This window comes from Fusarium tjaetaba (genome assembly GCF_013396195.1).
Source record: "Fusarium tjaetaba strain NRRL 66243 chromosome Unknown NRRL66243_c0000030, whole genome shotgun sequence".
Taxonomy (NCBI): Eukaryota; Fungi; Ascomycota; class Sordariomycetes; order Hypocreales; family Nectriaceae; genus Fusarium; species Fusarium tjaetaba.
In genome coordinates, this window is record NW_023501226.1 from 142682 (window position 1) to 163051 (window position 20370).

Below are 20370 nucleotides of genomic sequence, written 5' to 3' on the forward strand. Positions count from 1 at the left end.
GACATCGTCGTTCTGGCGATGCAGGAGTTGTTGGGGGATATGCAGTCGTTTACAAAAGAAAAGGTTGAAGCGGGGACGGGCAATCGAGAGTATTATAAGTCCCCCGGTAAAAGAATGCAAAGCATGACGTTGGTTCCGGCTGTGGAGCCTACCTAAAATCCGACATCACGTGGCTCAGTCGGTGGAATATTGTGGAAAGAACCGGCGCCTCTCAGTGACTCAGTTGGTCATCATCACTGATCACTCTCGGCGCCTACGGGCTCTAAACTCCAGGCGCCGTCGGATTTACTGGTGTTACGCTATGGGAATAGTTACATCACAGATACCTACGTTGACGTTAGCTTCTTTCTAGCCTCTTCTATTTTCGGCTGCGACTTTTCAATTCCAGTATTATTATGAAGGGCATCAACACCTCCATCAAGGGTATCTACGAAGCATCCTTTCACCCAACATTCACCCCGTTGCATCATGCTTTCTCTCTACCAGAATGTGCTTTACATCGCACCAGAGACTTGATATGTAGTAATGGCAAATGCTCCACGACTTTGACGCCATGCTGCGAAACATAGATCCAATGCTTTCCGTTCCAACTCATTTCCCAATCATTTCCTCAAAATGTCCTCCAAGACGCCGGCCTTTCTTTATCGTAAACTTCCAAATCCTTTCTCGATGACGAACCGCACCGGTCGTCGTGCTCTCTTGGCTCTGTACCCAAACGCAGATCGTGGCATAAAGTTCTGCGATGTGAGCATGGCAACGCTCATGGCCTTGGGCGCAGGACTATCATCTTCTGATTGCCCTTGTCCAGAGGTTTCGCTCGACGTGGGCTCTGTAGAACGTTGGCCTACGCGGTCATCAAACCCCCAATTCGAAACACCACCGGCTCGGATCCAAGACTCCAGGTTACGACATTGACTGACATCCATCCAGTTCAGTCGCCCGCAACCGTTGAGGACATTTTCGACGCCTCGGCCAGTGACACGCACGCAGCCACGAACACTGAGGGCCTCCAAATCGTTCAGATGCAGCGCTACGCTTTCCAAACTTCCATCGCTAACCGCACTTCCGCAGAACGCCAATCGCAGCTCCCGCAACTTTGGCAGACGGAGAGCGACAACCTCTGTCGCCGTGTCAGAGAGTGCACAGCAGAACGATAGGTCCAGATGTGTAAGGTTCTTGGCTGAGTTGACCAGAGCAACGACAGCGTTGTCCGAGAGATATGTGCAATCCGCTAGGCACAGCCTCGATAGCTTTTCAAACCGGAAAGGTGCCCATGATTGAAACCCTGCATCCGTAATCGATGTGCAACGTGTGAGAGACAGCGACTCGATACGGTTCGAAGCATGTGCTGCTAAATGAGCCATGGAACGATCCGTGATATGCTTGCAATAGGAGAGGTTGAGGCGTTTGAGTTTCGGGCACCCAACCACTGTGCCCGGCGGCAGAACATGCTGTGCTGCGTGCTTTTGTTGCTGCTGCTTGCTTCTCGATCGAGCTGCAGAACTTGAGATAACGACCGATTTCGAAGGTGGAGGATCAGGTACAACCCAGCCAACAACGCGGCCTAGAAGATTATCACCAACCTTGCGGCAGTTGCTCCAGTCAACTTCTTCTAATCCCTTTGCGTTCCCGCTCATTTCCAAAATTTGGTTTGCTGAAACGTCCCAAACTGATTTCATCTTCCACTTCTTAACATTTTTACCGCAGCTGCGCCATAGAGCTCCGAATCCTTCATCCGTTATATGAAAGCAATTATTCAGGTCAATGGACAGAGCGCGAGTGCCAATAAAGGGGGCAAGCACTTTGATCAGGACTTCGTCAGTGACCTTGCGGTTGTAAATCGAGAGGTCGACATCTTGGCAAACTTTGGGGGATGTAGTCAAGAGCTTACGCCAGTGTGTGCTAACAAGGCGCAGCCGAAACAGCTCTCCTATATCCAAGTGCTTGAAGATGTAAATCAGGATCTCGTCTGAGAACACTGGTTTGCTCATAGTGATTGGTCGGGTAGGCAGAGTCGTCCGTACTCGCTTTGCCGGGACGTCATCGTCGTCAGCTGAAGCATCAGAAAACGCAAACTTGATAGGAGTTACTTCTGAGAGGCGAGACCTCGCACCGTTGGTCGTTGGCGTAGAGCTATCTGTTGGAGGCATTGGAGGTGCCAACGAATGCCGTCTTCGATTTCGAATATTCTCCATGTTCACACTCAAGAACGGATCGGGATCCTTGGGTGCTATGTTGCTTGTATCATCTTTCGCTGGAGATCCAGGCTTGGACGGGGTAGTAAAGGTGAGGTCAGGGAGGGATGCTCGTGTTGGTGTTGTGGGCGTTGGCGGGTCAGATTTGTTGGCTTTCTCCTTGACATCAACATCAACCATGACAACGTCGTCGCTCTGTTTCTGATATCGCAATCGTGCAGTTTCTTTGACCTGTGTGAGGATATCTGAAGGGCAGCGTCTCCAGAACTCGTCTAGGACATCGCCTGTAATCATGATGCACTCCACAGAAGTGATAGATCTTACAGTGGCTGTTCGACCTCGCGACAATCCAAGACTTGCAACTTCGCCGAAGTATTGGCCTGCCTTCAATCGGGGTCGTTTTGGGATGGCCTTTGCCTTGTTTTGAATGTTATCATCGTAAACTGGCTCATCGTGAATAACCTCTGCCTCGCCACGAACAATGAAGAAGATTTCGTTTCCTGGTAAGCCTTGGCGAACGATATCTGTAAATGGGGTATAGGATTTCGGTTGGACACTTAATCCCAGGAAATGTAGAATATCTGCGGGAAGTGTAGAGAAGAGCGGTAACTCCTTAAGTGTTGTTCGAATATTGATTTGACCGCTTCCAATCGCACTACCAGCAGCTGGGTCCTCCATGATTCCAGGGCTTGGGGACTTTCTTTTCTTGTTGTTGACGACCGCGCCGTCCTTGATAGCGCCCCTTTCTCCAGTAGAGACCTCTCCGGGGGCGGCTTCTCGAGCGCTGAAGTCTCCCTGGGGAGATTTGACCAATCTTCCACTTTCTTGCCGCTTCTTTTTCAGAAGGTTCAAGCGTTCCTGTGCCTCTTCTCGGATCGCCTTTTCCATTTCCGGGAATTTGGGTATCACGGCATGTAAATCCTCTTTCTTCAGCACCAGCAACAGACACTTTGTGCGCGCGACAATAGTAGCTGTTCGAGGCATCTGCATCAAAACACCGATTTCTCCAAAGAACGATCCGGGATTGAGCTCAGCATAGACCGCCTCACCATCACGCGAAGTGACAGCAACTACTCCTCGAACCAACCAATACATTGCCTTGGCTTCGTCTCCTTCCGTCACGATATGGTCATTAGGGCTTTGGATTTGAGGCTTCAGGTGATTTCCTATAGCAACAAGAAACTCTTCCGGAGCTGACATAAAGAGAGGGAAGGACCTGATGCGGTCAACCAGATCTAGCGGCATGTCTCGGATAAGCGATGCTGTGAGCGGCGAAGGCCGCACTGGCCGCGTTGGGTTTGTTTCGACATTGAAAGACCGAATCAGTGAAATCGAGTCTGAAGATGTCGCAGCAGCCGAGGCCTGCTGATGATGAGCCAAAGCCCTATAAGGCGATGGCGAGCTTGGGGAACGACCTCGCCTCATGGTTCCAGTTTTGGCAAAAAGCGGTGTTGCTAGAAGTCAGCGGAATCGCAACGACGAGGACAATTGCCTCCCCTCCAGCAAGCTCCCGAGCCGCCGCCGCAGCTGAGGGTGGCAGTTTCTTGACCTTTGTTCTTTGTTTCTGGCTTTGTATCTCCAAGGTTATGACGTGGAAATGTCAAGTGAAACTTGGAGAGTGGATCAAGGTACAGTCATGCTCCGGTGTGACGTTGAGAAGCAATCCTTGAGGAGAATAAGATTATCGCTTTCGTGCAATCGTTTTGCCGACTGTGGCTTGGAAGATGGACGCACAAAAGGCTCGTGTTGAAGCCCAGGCTCGATCCGTAGGCCCCGTGATAGGTAGAGGGCGTAAAAGCTGCAGTCACAGACTGAATATCAAGGTAGAAGTCGCACAGGGTTCCAAGGCGGCGGTTTGGGTCTTTTTTCGTAACACCAGAACAAGGAGCGAGCTGTTGTGTAGGTGAAGGCGTAGATGCTGAACGTTAAGAATGATCGCGTGGATAGATCGAAGGTGGCTTTCGAGGAGTGTGAGCGATGACGGATGGCGGACAAAGAATGGAGACTCGTGTTGGGACTTACCAAAGCTTGAGCGGAAGCCAAGAAACGAAGGTTATCTGATGCTCTCGGATACAAGATAAATAAGTTAAAGAAGAAGAAAAGCTGGTGGGGAGCTGTCAAGAAGCAACCAGGGAGCTATTGTAGGAGTGGCAATTGGCGAAGCTCGAAGAGGAAATCGGTTGAGGAAGGTCAAGTCAGGTCAAGTCAAAGGAGCATGTACAGTATGTAAGGTAGGAGATAGATAGATCCGCATGGGAAAAGATGGATTCCAGTGCCAGTTCTGGCCGCCACATGAACGACGCCCACTCAAGACCACGACCACGACACAGAAGGCCCCTCTTGCATTCGACACGCCCACTCACACGCACAAGGAAAGCTTGGTGTGGGGTAGTTAGGCAAAGTACCTCCAGGGCAGCGCTGTAGGTACTATCCTGAGTTAGCTGGGCGGGCGGGCAGTGCCGTCACACACGGTAAAGGAGCGTGTAAGAAGCGAGCAAAGGGACAAGGGCCCCTGTGATAGTGAAGCTTTGAGTGGAGAAGTATGAGCAAGCCAAAAGCAAGCAAGCAAGCATCGGTAATGCAAGCAATTCAACGGGAAAGGAACGGTTTCGAGAGTCAAAATTTGGGTTAATCACCGAACGGCACAGAAATTGACTCTCGCGATGATGCGACTGCTGATAAACTGAGATGCCCTGGGCTGCCCGCGTGGTGGTGCCGGTACCTTGGCACAAGCGCATGTAGCTAAGATGGTCGCAGTACCAGTTACGTCCGTAGCTTAGCAACTTATTGCCCTGTACCTAAAGTTAGTGGCGTCTTAGGGCAGTGGGCATCCCATCACAAAGTGAAACGGAGCCAGCCCCGGAGCTGCTGTTGGGAAGAAACCTGAGGGTCAGTGCGTTGAGGCGCTTCGGTGGATGCTTCGATAAAGCTTCAGTGGGATGCGATGTGCTGTTTGCTGCTTGTCATGGACCTTGACCAAACCCTTTCAAGGACCCCGGTAATGGTCTTCTCATCCTCACTAGCGAGCGGCACCAAGCGCAGATGACCGAGCGCGCACAGGGCGCTTAACGGTTCACTGGTATCTTTCTTTGATGTTTGGCAGGGGTGGAATAATCTGACAAAAAACAACCTGCGTGAGAGCTGATGCAGCGGAAGCGACCCGATAGCTTGCTTCTGTTGATTCCATAGAGGAACCCATGCATGGCCAATAATTAAAAATGCCCCATCAGTTTGACGAAGCCGTGGTTGACGGTGAGCCATGGTCTTTTAGGGTTAGTAGCGGTCGTCTTCTGCCGTCATCATTTCCCCCCTCTGCTACGTATATGTCGATCCTGATCGTCGGATCCGTGCAGCCAGCCTCCAGCCTGCCGGGAAAGGGGCCAGCCATGTTATGCCATCGGTCAGAAGACCATCATTTTGGTGATATATCCGACCGATATGGTTGTCATTTGCCTCGGCAAGCTGCGAGGAAAAATGGCCGTGGGAGGTCATTTTGAGAAGTTTGATACACGTCGTGATACCATCAGTACTCTCATTCTGATGAGTGTTTTCTCAAGAGCCTCCCTTTTGCATTGACCTCTTGTCATGCAGATGGATGCTGCGACAGTTAGCGTTGGCCGTGGCTGAAAATAGATACATGGCTTGATAATTTGCAGCTTCATTCAGGCACGTTCGCATCGCCATGCCAATGCCAATGCCAGATGCGGCAGCTTGTCGGAGGAGGATCCTTGCAAAATGCAATAGATAGAAAGCTCTGCGGAATCATTTCGTGAAACGTTTCGTCATGGTGTTTCATGTCTGCGGGCTGTTAGCTGGCTGTCAGTACCCATCTCCTATCTGATCAGTCTGCAGAAAACATGCAGCGATTGTTGTGGGAAAACTGCAGCCTTGTGAGGCGAGCTGCATCAATTGCTTCTTCTGTCGTCTGAGGATTGCTGAATCACAAGCAAATATTGTACGTATGTAATTCTTTTCAGTGTCGTTCGTCCGAGACAGGGTCTCTAAAAGTTTTGAGGCCACCCACAGGGTTCTTAGCTGTGATCTTTCTAGAAGGTAGCACTGACCCAGGGACAGCGGTCAGGCAACGCAATGACCACCTTGCCCTGGTCATGGAAACTCGCTAGAAGAAGGAGAAGAAGGAATGAATTGTTGTAGGCCAGGTCGTATTTTGAGGTCATTAAACCAAATGCAGGTCCTACCTTAAATTTACTCTGGAAAAAAGCAGCCTCCTGAGATCGTTCACGGCAGCTACCTGGGTCCTTCTTCCTTTTCCATTAACCGCATATGCCCCAATTGGTTGACAGATGCCCTGGGGAAATGATTTGGAAGAGCCACAGTTTTAATCAAAACACTGTAGGATGTCCATTTCGGCTGTTTCAGATGCACTACGGAGTAGGCTGCTCCGAATCGGGCAGGCTTACTGCAGAGGCGATCTAGACAGTTGCAGCATGCTCAGCAACTCGCCCGCTCTTGCAGTCTACACCTTTCAAGGACTCGCGAGGAAAGAAAACTCGGGGCCTCGATCCTTACCTACCTACCTTACCTAATGATACAGATATTTAGGTATCTTAGCCCAAGTTTAATGTAATGGAATCTTTACTACCTCAAGTGTCCCGATTTCAGTACCCTCTTTGTCGCTCCCCGAGGAGATGCACTTGGACAAAATGAAGGATTCGAAGAAAAAAGCACATATCTACATCAAGCCAGAATGCGAACTTTGCGATCAAACTATTCACGCCGACGAGTGGACCGTAGCCTGTGGGAAACCTGCTCCATATGCTTCTTCCATTATGCCGATCTAACGTCAACTAGTGCTTGGGAACGAGGATGGCCTCAGCCCGTCATATTTGACCAACAAGTTCCGATTTCCAGAGTCTCAGGATGTCGTTGAAACAGCAGACGAGCTAATACTGTGCCAACGTCTCAAATGCAAGACGTGCGAAATGGCTCATCCATCTGTGACAGTACATGCGAACTGTTACCGTGTTTTTCAGCAGTCTTATCGTCGAGAAGATGCCATGGACGCTATATGGGTCGCTTCAGCATGGAAGTCCCCTTGGCGATACCGACCTCCTCAGCGCAAGCCTCGACTTGATCTCACTGACATGACGTTGGTGTCAATAGGGGGGCCAGTTGCCGAGGCCATTGGTATCTCAGGTCTGGCGCTTTTGCCGTCAGAAGTGCTCCAAATGGTCAGGCCTTATATCCCTGATAATCTCCTCTGGCGATATTCTCTTATCCAAAACATTGCTGAAGAGATGTTGCGGCCCTTCCAAAATCCCTTCGAGCCTCAACACGATGCTACTCGCTTCGCTCTGGCGGCAGTGAAAGCTTGGAAACGCGATTCGAAAGGGATGGATACTACTTGTGATGAGAGCAAATCAGAGTCGTTTATCGTCAGACTTACAGTTGACTGTCTTGGCTTGAAAGAGATCCAAAGATTACATGATTGGCCAGAGTATGACCACACGCGGTCCAACACTTACACATACGTTTTCTTCACGCAAGGACAAGCGGGTAGATCTTTCATTTATTCAAAGGTTGGTTATATCTCGACCCCGTGGGACAGTTTATTAATATTAAGCAAGTTTGGACGAGTTTTCATTGATAATCCTAATGACTCTCAAGACTTACCATTTTGGGACACGCCTAGCCCTCCCTTGAGAGGATTGAAAATGTTTCCGCGGCCGGATCGTCCAGGTTCCATCCGATACCGCACTGTCGATCTCCTCAATACCACAGGACTTACCTTCTTCTTTCTGAGAGGCTACATAGTGGCAGTTCACTCCCACAAAGCGAACGCACCAGTTGCAGAACCGACCATACAACATTTCTCTCAATATGAACGAGACCAGATGATATGGACGCACATCCCTATATCTAGTACTGATAGCCTGCTCCGGATCGGCGTGGGGGATACTTGGCAAAGACAAATAGAGGTAAGTTTGCGCATCATCTAATCTTTTTACAGTATTTCTCACATCAGTAGATATGCACCAAACTCACAGGGACCTACCTCTTTGGTCCTTACCAATGTTATACGGACACTCGCGATGTATCGGGCAATGAGCCATCTGTGCTTGTTCATGATGTACCGATTGAGGGAGTAGGCGGTTCACTTGGTATAGTCGCCGAGCATAGCTTTGAGAGGAAACCCTTATTGTCGTTTCCTCGCTACCACAACGACGACATGGATCCCCTGGGTCTGGGACTGTATCAACACTGTAGCTCCAACGAAGAATGTCACCTGTGCTAATGTCTATTATGATCGCAGGAATGGGTACTGTAAAGGATTGCTCCTGAAGTATGCTAACGGTGCGCAGCGGGCGGTAGGGCAATGCCGGGTTGGTATTGACCCTTTTAAAGCTTACGAAGAGCCCTCCTGGTTTTGTTGCCGCGACATCTATGATTCAGAATCAGGATCACTGGTAGATACCGGAAGTTGTGTTGTTGAGTGTACGACTGTCACGAATAACCACAGGCATGATGAACCTGGCGACATTGATAATTGGCAGTGTATGCGCGCAGGAGCAGGAGTGTATCTTGAGTTCCGGTGTGACAACAAGACAGACACTTTTGGTATGTACATTCGACGTGATGAGAAAGAGGACGACGACTAAGAACTCTTTATTTTCTTTCTCGCCTCACGATGAGAAGCATTTGTGGTTTCTGGCCTGATGTATGTAATTATGCTATGGAGGTATTTACAAGTCGCATTGCCAGCCACATCACAGCCCTTCACTCCATGAAGTCAACAACGTATCTGCTCCACTGGTTGATTAGGAAGAAGACGTTCCACATTTTGATGAAACGCACTTACGTATCTGATTAGAATTTGGCCTTTGCTGTCAGGCCATTCACCGATACTTATACATGATTTCTGTGCGGTCATTCTAATCAGTCGAGCGTAGCATGGTTATGATTGGTATCTCTAGTTGTCACTGTCTACGGACGCCCGGTGAACCCTTGGAAGCAGTGGAGCTCCAGAACGGTCTTAAGCTTCCCTTCTATTTAGAGTTATAACATAAAAGATAATCACTATACCCTAAGTCTTAACTTCTATACCCATGGTTCTCTTGTAAGTCGTCCTACCAGCCACAGCACAGCCACATTCGCTCCCACGGCAACCTAAGTTCTCCTTTAAACTGTTCGTTTAATTAAAGCCAAATACTAGCTAGCATTCGCTTTGAGCGGTTGTTTTCTTTCTCACATATTCATCTCTCTTCTACACTCCCAGTGACCCTAATTCTTACCGTGAGCCATCATGTTCATGGACGAGGATTTCAGTATAAGTGATATGGAGGAGGCCATGGAGGAGGAAGATGAGGGCGAAGTACCATACAACAGATTGAAACATATCTATCTTAAACCAGATTGCGGCCTTTGCAATCAACCAATGGATCCAGATCAATGGGCTCTAGCATGTAAAATTGAACAGCTTGCCTCAACACTACCCTCTACTGCACGTACTGAACTAACAATCCCTCGCAGTAGTTGGTAATCCTACAGGGACCAAACCAGTGAAGTGCACTAAAAAGTTCCAATATCCCAGAACCCGCGAAACTGTTCGTGTTAGGGGAATACTACCATTATGCCAACGTAATGAGTGTAGGAGGTGCACCAAGTCCCCTCCTTCTGTAACAATACATGCCAATTGCTATCGCATGTTTATGAAGGAATACCAACAAGAGAGTGCATTGGAGCGCATATGGGTTGCATCATGCTGGAAGTTTCCATGGCTACATGACCCTGTTCAACTTACACCACGGCTCAGTCTCGATGACACTACCAAGGCATCAGTGAGGGCTTCTACCGCAAGAGCTTTTGGGATACCAGAACTGGCAACTCTGCCGCCAGAGGTCTTACAAATGATCAAGTCATTTGCGCCGCATCACTCGTTGTGGAAGTTCAGCTCCATCCAAAATGTTGCAGAAAGTATGTCTTCGTCTGGAACTGATATCGAGAGTTACCCGTTGGCCAGCATCAAGTCATGGCAACGTGGACAACCAGTTGTTTGTGATAAAGACGACTTGAAGAATTTCGTTCTCAGACTAACTGTTGATCGTGATGGCCTTAAGCAAATTGAGAAACTGGAGAGCTGGCCTGAGTATAGTCAGGTTCGGTCTAATGCTTTTGCTTATCTCTTCGTCGTGCCCTTCCGAGCAACAAAAGCACATGTTGATTTCAAGGTATGTTCAAAAGTCTCCTCTCCTCTAGGTGTGAGTGTCACTAATGCTCAGGTTAGCTTGGGCGAGCCTTCTTGAAAAAGGAGATAGGATTCGGATACGGGGAGTTTTGGGACACGCCGAACCCTCCAGAGAAGGGACTGAGCATGTTTGCTACACCACTCCTCCGCTTTAGTTCCACCCGTTTCCGAACGGTAGACCTTTGTAACATCACCGGTCTGACATTCTTCTACTTCAGAGGTTATATAATGGGGGTTCACGCTCACACAGCCGACTCCCCAGCAGCAACATCCACTTTCAATGAGATTTCAGCAATAGATCCGAAGTACTTGATGTGGGCGTATGTACCAATTTCAAGAAAAGACAGTCTTATGAGGATTGGTGTACGCGACACTCTGACGATATACGTGCCCCCGACGTTTTTGAAACCGACAGTGCTGGTAAGTCTCTGGCTAAAGCATCCTCTTTGTTCCCAAAGCTCACGTCAACAGATATCAACTAAGCTCGCCGGCGAATTCGCGCTAGGCCCTGATTATGGATATGCCGAGGAGGTATTCTTATCAGAAAAGGAGCCGACCGTGTTTGTGTACAATGTCCCGCATAAACGAGGGTACGGTATGTACGGAGCAGTGAGTGACCAGGAAGGTGACGAACCTTCAGCACCATTCCCTCGACTTTTTCCCAGCGAAGAGGGTCCCCCATACCGTGGCCGCATTCATTTCGAGGCTCCCGCAAAGGGCATCGTTCACGTCGATGTCTATTATAATGAGGCCAACGGGTACTGTAAAGGACTCCTCCTCGAATATGCCAATGGTGCTCAGCGGGCATTGGGCCAATGCCGTGTCGGGGTCGACCGTTTCAAGGCGTACGAAAAGTCGACCTGGATCTGTTACCGCAATATTTGTGGCCCAAAAACCTACCGCCATTTAGGAAGTTGCATAGTTGAGTGAGTGTACAACTGGCACGAATAGCCACGAGCATGGATCTAACGACTTCGATGATTGGGTGTGTATGCCAACAACAAAAGGATACCTCCGGTTCGGGTGCGATCACAAGATAGCCAGCTTGGACATGTATACTCTACGAAGCGAGGAAGAGGAGGATGAGTAATAGCGTTGGCTTTCTTCTTGTCTTTGGAATAGCAGAGCCTTGTAACCTATCACATTCTCAAAGGCTCCTCTGAGACATTCTGCAATGATACATGTACTAGCCACGCCACAGCCACAGTCGGGCATAGGTGCAGCAACGTTGCTTCTGCTGTGTGACTACCTTGTTCTTCCATCATCACATTTGCACACCGCATTTTGTTCTCTTTTCAATCAAATCTCAACAAGGAACGCGAGATGTCAGACGTTGATGGCTCAAACGATTCGCAATCGGAGATGGAATCGATGATCGTCGAGTCTGATGAAGATACATCAGATTGGGACGCAGTACATGTCGCTATCAGATCAACCTGTGGTCTTTGTTATCAGGTCATATCCCCGAACCAATGGGCTACAGCATGTAAGGCTCTCGCACCTCAAATCCCTTCCTGTCGAGGCCAGTCTTTTGTGTTATTGACATCTCTGCTACAGTGCTCAATGGACATGGTGACCGCCATGGTACTTGTCCTAGTTATTGCACAAAGAGATTCCGATTCCCTCTAGGACTAGGAGACCTCGTACAGGGTGATTCATTCCCCTTGTGCAATCAAGACCGTTGTCGAGACTGCAAGGGGTCACCTGAGTCAGTCACAATGCATTCAGAGTGTTATTGGTTATTCCTGCAGACATATCACGACAAGCCCGCGCTTGAACGCGTCTGGGTTGCAGCAGCCTGGAGAATTCCGTGGGTCGTACGCTCTTCTCAATCCATGCCACACATCGGTTATATCGAACCAGGGCTGGTATCAATAAGCTCTTCCGCTGCAGAAGGCTTGGGTATACCGCAACTGGCAACCTTGCCATCTGAGGTTCTTCAGCTTATAGCTGTTTATTCACGCGGGAGTCTTGTGTGGAAATATACGATTATCGAAGCCAGAGCGGAGGAATTATCAAGGTGTGATGAGAGCTCATCCAAGGACGATGACATGCTTTACAATCTCGGTACTTTCAAAAAATGGCATCGAGGGCAGGATGCAGAGTTCGATGAGGATCCGCCCGAGTCTTTTGTGTTCCGGCTCACCGTCGATTCCCATGGGCTACTCGACATAGAGAGACTGCCCAACTGGCCCGAGTATAAGAGCTGTCGATACGGACCTTACAAGTACTTCTTTCTTGATTCTGATGAAGCGGAACATACTTGGTTATATTTCAGAGTAAGTCCTCAATCTTGCATCGCTTCCTGTCTTGTAGCGCTACTGACATCAGGGAATCAGCTTGGCCATGCGCGGATGAAACTGAGTCCCTCATTGTCAAGACCTATTCAAATTTGGGACATCCCAAGTCCACCAAATCCGACCACCAAAGGCCTTGAGCTTCTCTTGGTACCACGTGGTACAGATGCTACTTGCATTCGCACCCTCGATCTACGCAATATCACTGGCATTACCTTCTTTTACTACAGGGGCACTTTGATGGGACTCCATGCTCACACCCCTGAAGACCCGATAGCGTTGACTACTGTTAAGGACATCCTTTCAGATTACGAGCCCAATTTAGTCTGGATATACATGCCCATAGCACATGGCGATCGTATCGTGAGGTTTGGCCTGCGGACTTGGAGAAACGACCGCGAGGAACCGGCAAGCCATCACATGTGCTTATTGGTTAGTTCCCGTTCATGATGTGACTTCTCGATGCTAACCGGGTGCCTAGATGACCACGAAGCTTGCTGGCGACTTCTCTCTTGGTCCAAATTTCCATGATGAAGATATGAATTACTTCTTTCGAGGAACGCCCACTGTTCTTTTCCACAACACGCCAGCAAAGGGTGGGATTACACTGTTAGGCTTAGCAGGTGACAAAAATCAGGAGAAGCTACGCGCTCCTAGATTCCCCATCATCTCCCTCTCGATAGATCAGTTGATTAACGGAGGTGACGCTATTACAGTGGACATTCCGCTGAAGGACGCTGTCAGAATTGACATTTTCACTGAAAGGGCCACTGGATACATGAGAGGTTTTATTCTTGAGTATGAGAACGGCGCAAAGAGGTCCGCAGGGCAATGCAGAGTAGGAGTTGACCCGGTCATGGTATGTCACAGACCCGTGTCATTCTGCTACCGCACGCTTTATGGGGACCACCTTGATCATAACAAACACTATGAACTTGTTTGTTGCTCGGAGATGGATATTCCGCATTATGGTCATGGATATGAGCACACTCCGTGGACTTGTTCAGATCTCGGACTGTACGCTAAGGTTTGGTGTGACGATGTAACATCCGACCTGTATGCCTACACTCCCAGGACTCGGGAGTTTATAGCGGTAGAGGAGGATTAGGCTCAACACTGGTGGACTCATTTCTCTATCATCACGATCAATGCTATTCTTATCTTTTGACGAAATATCTCGGGGGCACTACTATTCTTGAATAATCATGTGAAATATCATCACATGGTACCGTCAGCCCAGATACTATGTAGCTCAAGAATAATTCGGCCCAGTGGGCATAGGAGGTGTCAACTGTCTGGCCGCATTGCAGCAAGTATTTAATCCGCAGTTGGCCAAATGACTCGCAGTTTTCTTCTTAGACTAGAGGAAATAGGACATGGATGGATCATGATCATCAACTTCTATGAATTTACATATAGGACATAGCTATAGTCTGATAGCCGGTTGAAAGAGGATAGAGGGTTGAGTACAGCCGCCGTGAGTCTATAATACTACTACCTTGAGATTAAGGCGCTTGCGTCACGTCTTTTAACTAAATATCCAAAAAGCAATTCTTTATTGAATTAAGATGTGAGATGACAACAATGATAGCACGGCCACAGCTCAGGGGTTTTACAGGAAGACCCCTGTAGTTTAGCATTAATTACCGGGTATATGCCACGTTATATCATCATTGTTTACATCCCAAACTTTCTTTCATCTTTAGCCCCTTTCTGAGAATACAAATTTCGTAAAGTATTTGCTACGAAATAGAATAATCACTCTTTTTTTCCCCTACCTTTCTTTGTCGTATATTCTTGAATCTCGGAACCGTCGCGACATGTCTGATCACAGCTTACCAGATGCAACTCAGGCAACCCGTGATTCGATCTATGATCCCAATCATGATTGGGATATTTGGATGGATAATCAGGATACAGATTACGATGGGCACATCCGTCTACAGGACAAATGCGACCTTTGCCTTTTCGATATGGCACCAGGTGACCTGTCCATTGCCTGTAAGTGTAGTGAGAGATATGGGCTGCTATTGCCACGCTGATACATCAACACACTTATAGTAACATGCGAAACACATCTTCGCCCTTCATATTGCACCAAGTTATTCAAATTTCCCGCCGACAGTGAGACGTTTGAACTTGAAGGAAAGGATTTGTTTCTATGCCGGGAGGCTGATTGCAATCTGGCAGATTGGGTTGTGACGATGCATGCTTCGTGTTACCAAGTCTTCTTTCAGCATTACACTCATGATAACCCCCTCAACGGTGTGTGGATCGCCGCAGAATGGAAACGCTACTTCTTTCCAAGCGTTGGCTTCAAGTTGGAAGACGAGAGCCTCGTATCAGTGAGCCCATCGATTGCCGAATCGTTGGGAATGCCGCAGCTGGCTCGGCTGCCCCCAACCCTTGTCCAAGATATCAGGTCCATGTCTCCTGACAGTGAAGTCTGGGCTTACTTGGCTATCAAAGATCTTGCAGAGAGGATTTCATCTGCAGCTGGCCAACATGACCTGTCTTGTATGCTTGACAAAGTCGAGTCTTGGACTAGGGGCGAGGGTGCACCTGTGCTGAGCGACAGCTTTGCTGGGGTTTGGTGTATGCGGGTCACGATGGATCGCCGCGGTATACGCAACATTGAAAGAATCGCTGGTATGCCTTCTTACGAAACTTGGCGGAGTGAAAGCCTTGCCTTTGCTCTGATACCCTCAGATCAAGCAATGAAAAGTGTGTGTGATTTCAGGGTATGTGGCACTGACTCTTGTCATAATCACTCAAAACGCTGACCGTTTATATAGCTTGGGGCGGCTCGTCTTAGTCTTTGGGGTGGCAGGTCAGTCATGTGGGATACACCGGGTCCTCCTCCAGCAGGTAGGATGCAATTCTTCACCGCGAGTGGTAAATCGCTGCCATGCAATGTGCGTCTGCGCACACTGGACTTGCGCGGCACCAGGGGCCTCACCTTCTTCTACATTGGGTCTTCTCTACGGGCTGTTCATTCTCACACGTCCCGCTTCCCAACTGCGTTGACGACATACGCGCGTTTGTCCGAACACGACCGAAGGGATGTGGTTTGGGCACATGTCCCTATCGCACCCAATGATCGGATTATCGGATTAGGTATCCGAGCAAGTAGCATGGAAGATGATTTAACTTCACCCTCTGTTCTGGTAAGTCTCGTCTTCGCGAGGTGCAGATCATAATAGCTGACCAAACAAGATTCGTACTGAACTTGCCGGTGATATTGTCATCGGCCCTCAGCCCAGGCCTGTTTCCCCTGACTTGCCTCTCGTCCTCATTAAGGATTACACCTGTGGCGTTATACCAGAGTCTCTAATATATGGTTTGCCTCCTACTGACGGTGAACACATCCTTGTCGCGGTGGCAGCAAGGTCACTTGAACCTAACGCAGAATCCACACGTCGATTCCCTGGCGCAACATCATCAACAATAATGCACAGGTGCAGCTGCGCTCTTCTCCGAACCCAGATACCTCTCCAAGGAACCACCCGGATTGATGTATTCACTTGCAAAGCCACTGGTCTATGCAGAGGAATGCTATTTGGGTACGAGGATGGGGCCCAGAGGGCTGTTGGTCAATGCCGCTTGGGAATTGACAATGTAACAACCTACATCAATCCCACGAGGATTTGTTACAGCGATACGATGCGGGCTCATTGCTGTGCCGGTGATGATAATTGTTCCAACGAAGATAAAATGGACGAAGAAATTGAATATTGCGAGGAGATAGAATGTACAGCACATCAAAGTTCCAGGGTTGAATGCTCCAGCGGCACAGACGAGCATCATCACAACGACAGTGGTGAGCATATGGTCTGCGCACCCATCAAAGGATACCTCGATTGCCACTGGGATGACCGCTGGCTTCGACTGGATATACAAGAGCATGCCCCTGAAGCGATTGCGGCAATAATGCACGTGGATATGAACGGCAGAAATCCCCTCGAATTCACGGTATAATGCATCACAGCACATTCACAATCTCGGCAATACGGCTTCAGACAAATCAGCTCAGCTGTGCTCTTCGGTCCATTTCTATATTGCATGTCCCATGTACATAACATAATTCCAGTCTACGTCGTTTCGTTTCGTTCAAATTCGCTAAATCTGTGACCCAAATAACAACATCCGCCTTTTACAGAACTAAACATCACATTTTGTGAACCCAACGCCGAATGTTACACGACCCAGATATGCATGCCTTTCTCGTCAACTCGCTCTAAGTTCGCAGGAATGTCTTGAACACTTGCGAGTTGGTGCAGTCTTCATAGGGGTATCCGATCTTGCGCAAAAATGACTCCAGCTCAGGAACCTCGTCGTCAGGACACAGGATGCCAGTTACAATCTTGCCCACATCACCGCCGTAGTTACGGTACTGGAACAGGCTGATGTTGAACTTGGGTCGAAGTGTCACGAGGAACTTCTCGAGAGCTCCAGGTCTCTCGGGGAATGTGAACATGTATAGTCGCTCGTTGGGAACGCCTGATCGACCACCGACGAGGTATCGAATGTGACTCTTTGCGAGTTCATCTTGTGATAGATCGGTCACGTTCATGTTGTTGGATTGGATGCGGTCCATGAGAGAGCGGAGTTCCTCTGATCGCTGGTGGGCGGGAGCGGTCAGAGACACACCGATGAGGATGTTGGCGACCTCGTCTGTCGAGTATCGGTAGGTGAACTCGGTAACGGCATGGGGCATGATGTTGTTGATGAGCTCGGAGAATGCTCCAGGCTGTTCGGGAATCTGCACAGCAAGCAAAGCCTCCTTACCCTCACCCATGGTGGCACGCTCAGCGACAAATCTCAGACGGTCAAAGTTCATGTTGGCGCCTGATGTAACAGCAATGAGGTTGCGCTTCGAGTCGTTTGAGGGGTTCTGGGAGACGTATTTCTTGAGACCGGCGATGGAGAGGGCTCCAGCGGGCTCGAGGCCGGATCGGGTATCGTCGTACATGTCCTTGATAGCGGCGCAGATCTCGTCGGTCGTGACTTCAACAACATCGTCGATAACCTCCTTGCAGATGCGGAATGTCTCTTCTCCAGGAATCTTGACGGCAGCACCATCTGCGAACAGGCCGACCTCCTTAAGCAATACCCTCTCTCCCGCCTTCAACGACTGCGCCATGGCATTGGCGTCGTGGGCCTCAACGCCAATGATCTTGACGTGAGGAGCCATGCGCTTGACATACAGACCAATTCCAGAAATGAGACCACCGCCGCCGACCCCGCAGAAGATAGCCTCCACCTTGGCCATGTTGACCTGGCCAAACAATTCGTTTCCAATTGTTCCCTGGCCAGCGATGACATACGGATCGTCGAAGGGAGGGATATTGATAAGACCATCTTGCAACTCTCTTCTCGCGCACTCCTCCTTGGCCGCATCGAAATCAGCGCCATGCAGCACAACATGGCCGCCCAAACGAGCAACATTCAAGTGCTTGATACTAGGAGTCGCTTCGGGCATGACAATGGTCGCAGGGATCTTGAGCTTGCGTGCCGAAAAAGCGACACCCTGGGCATGGTTACCGGCTGAACAGCACACAACACCCTTCCAGCTCTTCTTTGGGTCGAGATGGGCCATCTTGTTGTAAGCGCCGCGCAGCTTGAAGCTAAATACGGGCTGCTCGTCTTCACGCTTGAGGAGGACATTGCATTCGAGTCGGTTGCTGAGGTTGATGGCGTGTGTAAGGGGGGTGACCTTGCAGGCCTCGTAGACTCGGGATGTGGCGCTGGCGATAAGACGAAGGTACTGAGACAGTCAGCTTCGCAATTGGTATTAGTTGAGGGGTGTGTTATACTCACATCTGGGTATCCTGTAGGGAGGAGATACTCGTCAGGCACAATCTCCTTAATGCGCGCCCGCTTCTCCTCCGACGGTGTAGACGGATTGGCGCTGTACTCTGTCAAGGCCATTCCGGTCATCGGCGTATGCGGCCGAGAGTGAGAGTCGCCGTTTGTGCCATTGGTAGTGCCATTCACGGCGCCGTTGACAGGCACCGCAACGATGGGATCTTGAGCTGAAGGCATCGTGAGGGAATGTGTGAAGAGTTTATGTGAAAAAAGGGAAACAAAGGTTGGAGCGAGGAAAAGGTAAATATTATTTAGTCCTTCTCGCTCTAGTCACCGCCGAACGACCGGACCTGAATTTTTGTTGGACACCAGCTGTGAGTCAATTGGCACAGGTGTGACGTCGAATTGTGGGGTGCTCACAGCGAGATAAGAAGTATACAGCGGGTGCGGATGTTGCTTGGGCGGACTCACCGAGCCCACTGAAGGCCGATCTACCGCCGATTGTCGTGCCATGTTGTACAGTGAAATTGCTCAGAATCGAGCAGGTAAAATGGAAAATGGCCTGATTGATTGGAATTAGAGACATTAGATATAGAAGAGTCACTTGTAAAGACCCTGAAATACTGCGTACAATTTAGTGAATGTTTATCCCCAATGGAGGGGCTAGAATACAGCCCGTGGGGGGTTCGACATCGGAGGTTGTACCTGATGGACCACCAACCACAGCTCTTGTATTTGTCTATTTCAGGGCGTGCCCTGCGTATAAGTGAAAGGCGAAAAGTCATTTATTTATCGTATTCTCGAATTTGGATATCGCTCTAATCATAATATTCATATACCAACTCCAACTCCAAAGCATCCCCTCCCATACTATTACTTCCTCACCACATCGTCGTATGCAGGCGGTGCGTCCTTTTCAACATGATGTTGATTCACGGCATCCATCTCGTAGACACCATTGTTGGGCTCCTCATGAAAGTCCCGTGTTTCACGAACATTCTGACTTGAGCTGCTACCAATCATGCCAACCCTCTGTGCTCCTGACTTGACCATCGCAACACCCGCTTGTCGTCTCTCAGCTCGTTGGTAATCTCTTTCAGCTCGCTGTTCGGCTCGGAGTTGCATACGCTCAGCACGTTGCATCTTTTTCTGATATCGACGCTCTGTCTTGCGTTGGTGGCATGAAGATCGACCACTGTTCATAAGCATGTAATCGGGGTTGGGACCCATGAGTTGAGGTTGTTGCACGAGATAGGCTTGTTGCTTTCGACTTCCACAGCACCCGCTTGAGCGAGGCTGTTGTTTTGAGGAGTCTGTAGCGCTCATGATAGCGCAGATTGCAAGACCAATGAGACCCATGATGAGTGTAATTGCAGATGAAGAGTATTGTGTAATTAAGTGTATCGTTTGATTGTAAAGTCTGTGATATAGGGTAGTTGTCTTGAATGTATTGGATGTGATGTCTGTTTGATGACCAGAATACTCCTTCTCCTACGACGAACCATGGCTTCTTATAACTTTCAAGATATTGCTCCCTCTCAATTGAAGCCATTCCCTAATTGTAGATTCATTCGAAATTCCACGGCGCAGCTTCGAATGCGAATGCGCAGCCACCGCTGACGTACTAACACATCGAATGAATCTCCAAACAGGGCTTAGCGTCACTGTCGTGATGGTTGTCACAACCAATCTAGCGTCGCCTATCTCCTACGTTGTATTCGCACTCGCTTCTGGGAAACCGATTTGCCGTTTTCCTCAATCGGAATGCGACCAAGCTAACTTCACGTGTTATTACTTTGCTCGTGTATCAGACATGGGATCATCTTGATGGACAAGATTTCAGATCGGAAAAGGGCACTACTCG

General features: G+C 49.1%; 6 protein-coding genes across 6 annotated transcripts; 3 read left to right on the forward strand and 3 right to left on the reverse strand.

Annotated features, from left to right (window-relative positions):
- Nucleotides 1–641: 641 nt before the first annotated feature.
- On the reverse strand, nt 642–3620 carry FTJAE_1618 (f-box LRR-repeat 7; the record flags this gene model as incomplete). The annotated part of the gene is made up of 1 exon (XM_037347726.1): nt 642–3620. The coding sequence occupies one exon, from the start codon at nt 3618–3620 to the stop codon at nt 642–644; it is 2979 nt and encodes a 992-aa protein (XP_037211186.1).
- A 3239-nt stretch (nt 3621–6859) lies between these two features.
- Nucleotides 6860–8815, forward strand: FTJAE_1619 (uncharacterized protein; the record flags this gene model as incomplete). The annotated part of the gene is made up of 4 exons (XM_037347727.1): nt 6860–6953; nt 7008–7712; nt 7824–8134; nt 8519–8815. The coding sequence occupies 4 exons, from the start codon at nt 6860–6862 to the stop codon at nt 8813–8815; spliced, it is 1407 nt and encodes a 468-aa protein (XP_037211187.1).
- Nucleotides 8816–9459: 644 nt separating this feature from the next.
- FTJAE_1620 (uncharacterized protein) lies at nt 9460–11491 on the forward strand (the record flags this gene model as incomplete). The annotated part of the gene is made up of 5 exons (XM_037347729.1): nt 9460–9528; nt 9872–10384; nt 10441–10821; nt 10873–11246; nt 11353–11491. The coding sequence occupies 5 exons, from the start codon at nt 9460–9462 to the stop codon at nt 11489–11491; spliced, it is 1476 nt and encodes a 491-aa protein (XP_037211188.1).
- A 628-nt stretch (nt 11492–12119) lies between these two features.
- On the forward strand, nt 12120–16676 carry FTJAE_1621 (uncharacterized protein; the record flags this gene model as incomplete). Its single annotated transcript, XM_037347730.1, has 7 exons — nt 12120–12680; nt 12741–13130; nt 13180–13557; nt 14552–14699; nt 14760–15439; nt 15494–15865; nt 15915–16676. The coding sequence occupies 7 exons, from the start codon at nt 12120–12122 to the stop codon at nt 16674–16676; spliced, it is 3291 nt and encodes a 1096-aa protein (XP_037211189.1).
- Nucleotides 16677–16935: 259 nt separating this feature from the next.
- On the reverse strand, nt 16936–18743 carry FTJAE_1622 (threonine ammonia-lyase biosynthetic; the record flags this gene model as incomplete). Its single annotated transcript, XM_037347731.1, has 2 exons — nt 16936–18465; nt 18519–18743. The coding sequence occupies 2 exons, from the start codon at nt 18741–18743 to the stop codon at nt 16936–16938; spliced, it is 1755 nt and encodes a 584-aa protein (XP_037211190.1).
- A 636-nt stretch (nt 18744–19379) lies between these two features.
- FTJAE_1623 (uncharacterized protein) lies at nt 19380–19865 on the reverse strand (the record flags this gene model as incomplete). Its single annotated transcript, XM_037347732.1, has 1 exon — nt 19380–19865. One exon carries the CDS (start codon nt 19863–19865, stop codon nt 19380–19382), a length of 486 nt encoding a protein of 161 aa, XP_037211191.1.
- Between the last annotated feature and the right edge of the window lie 505 nt (nt 19866–20370).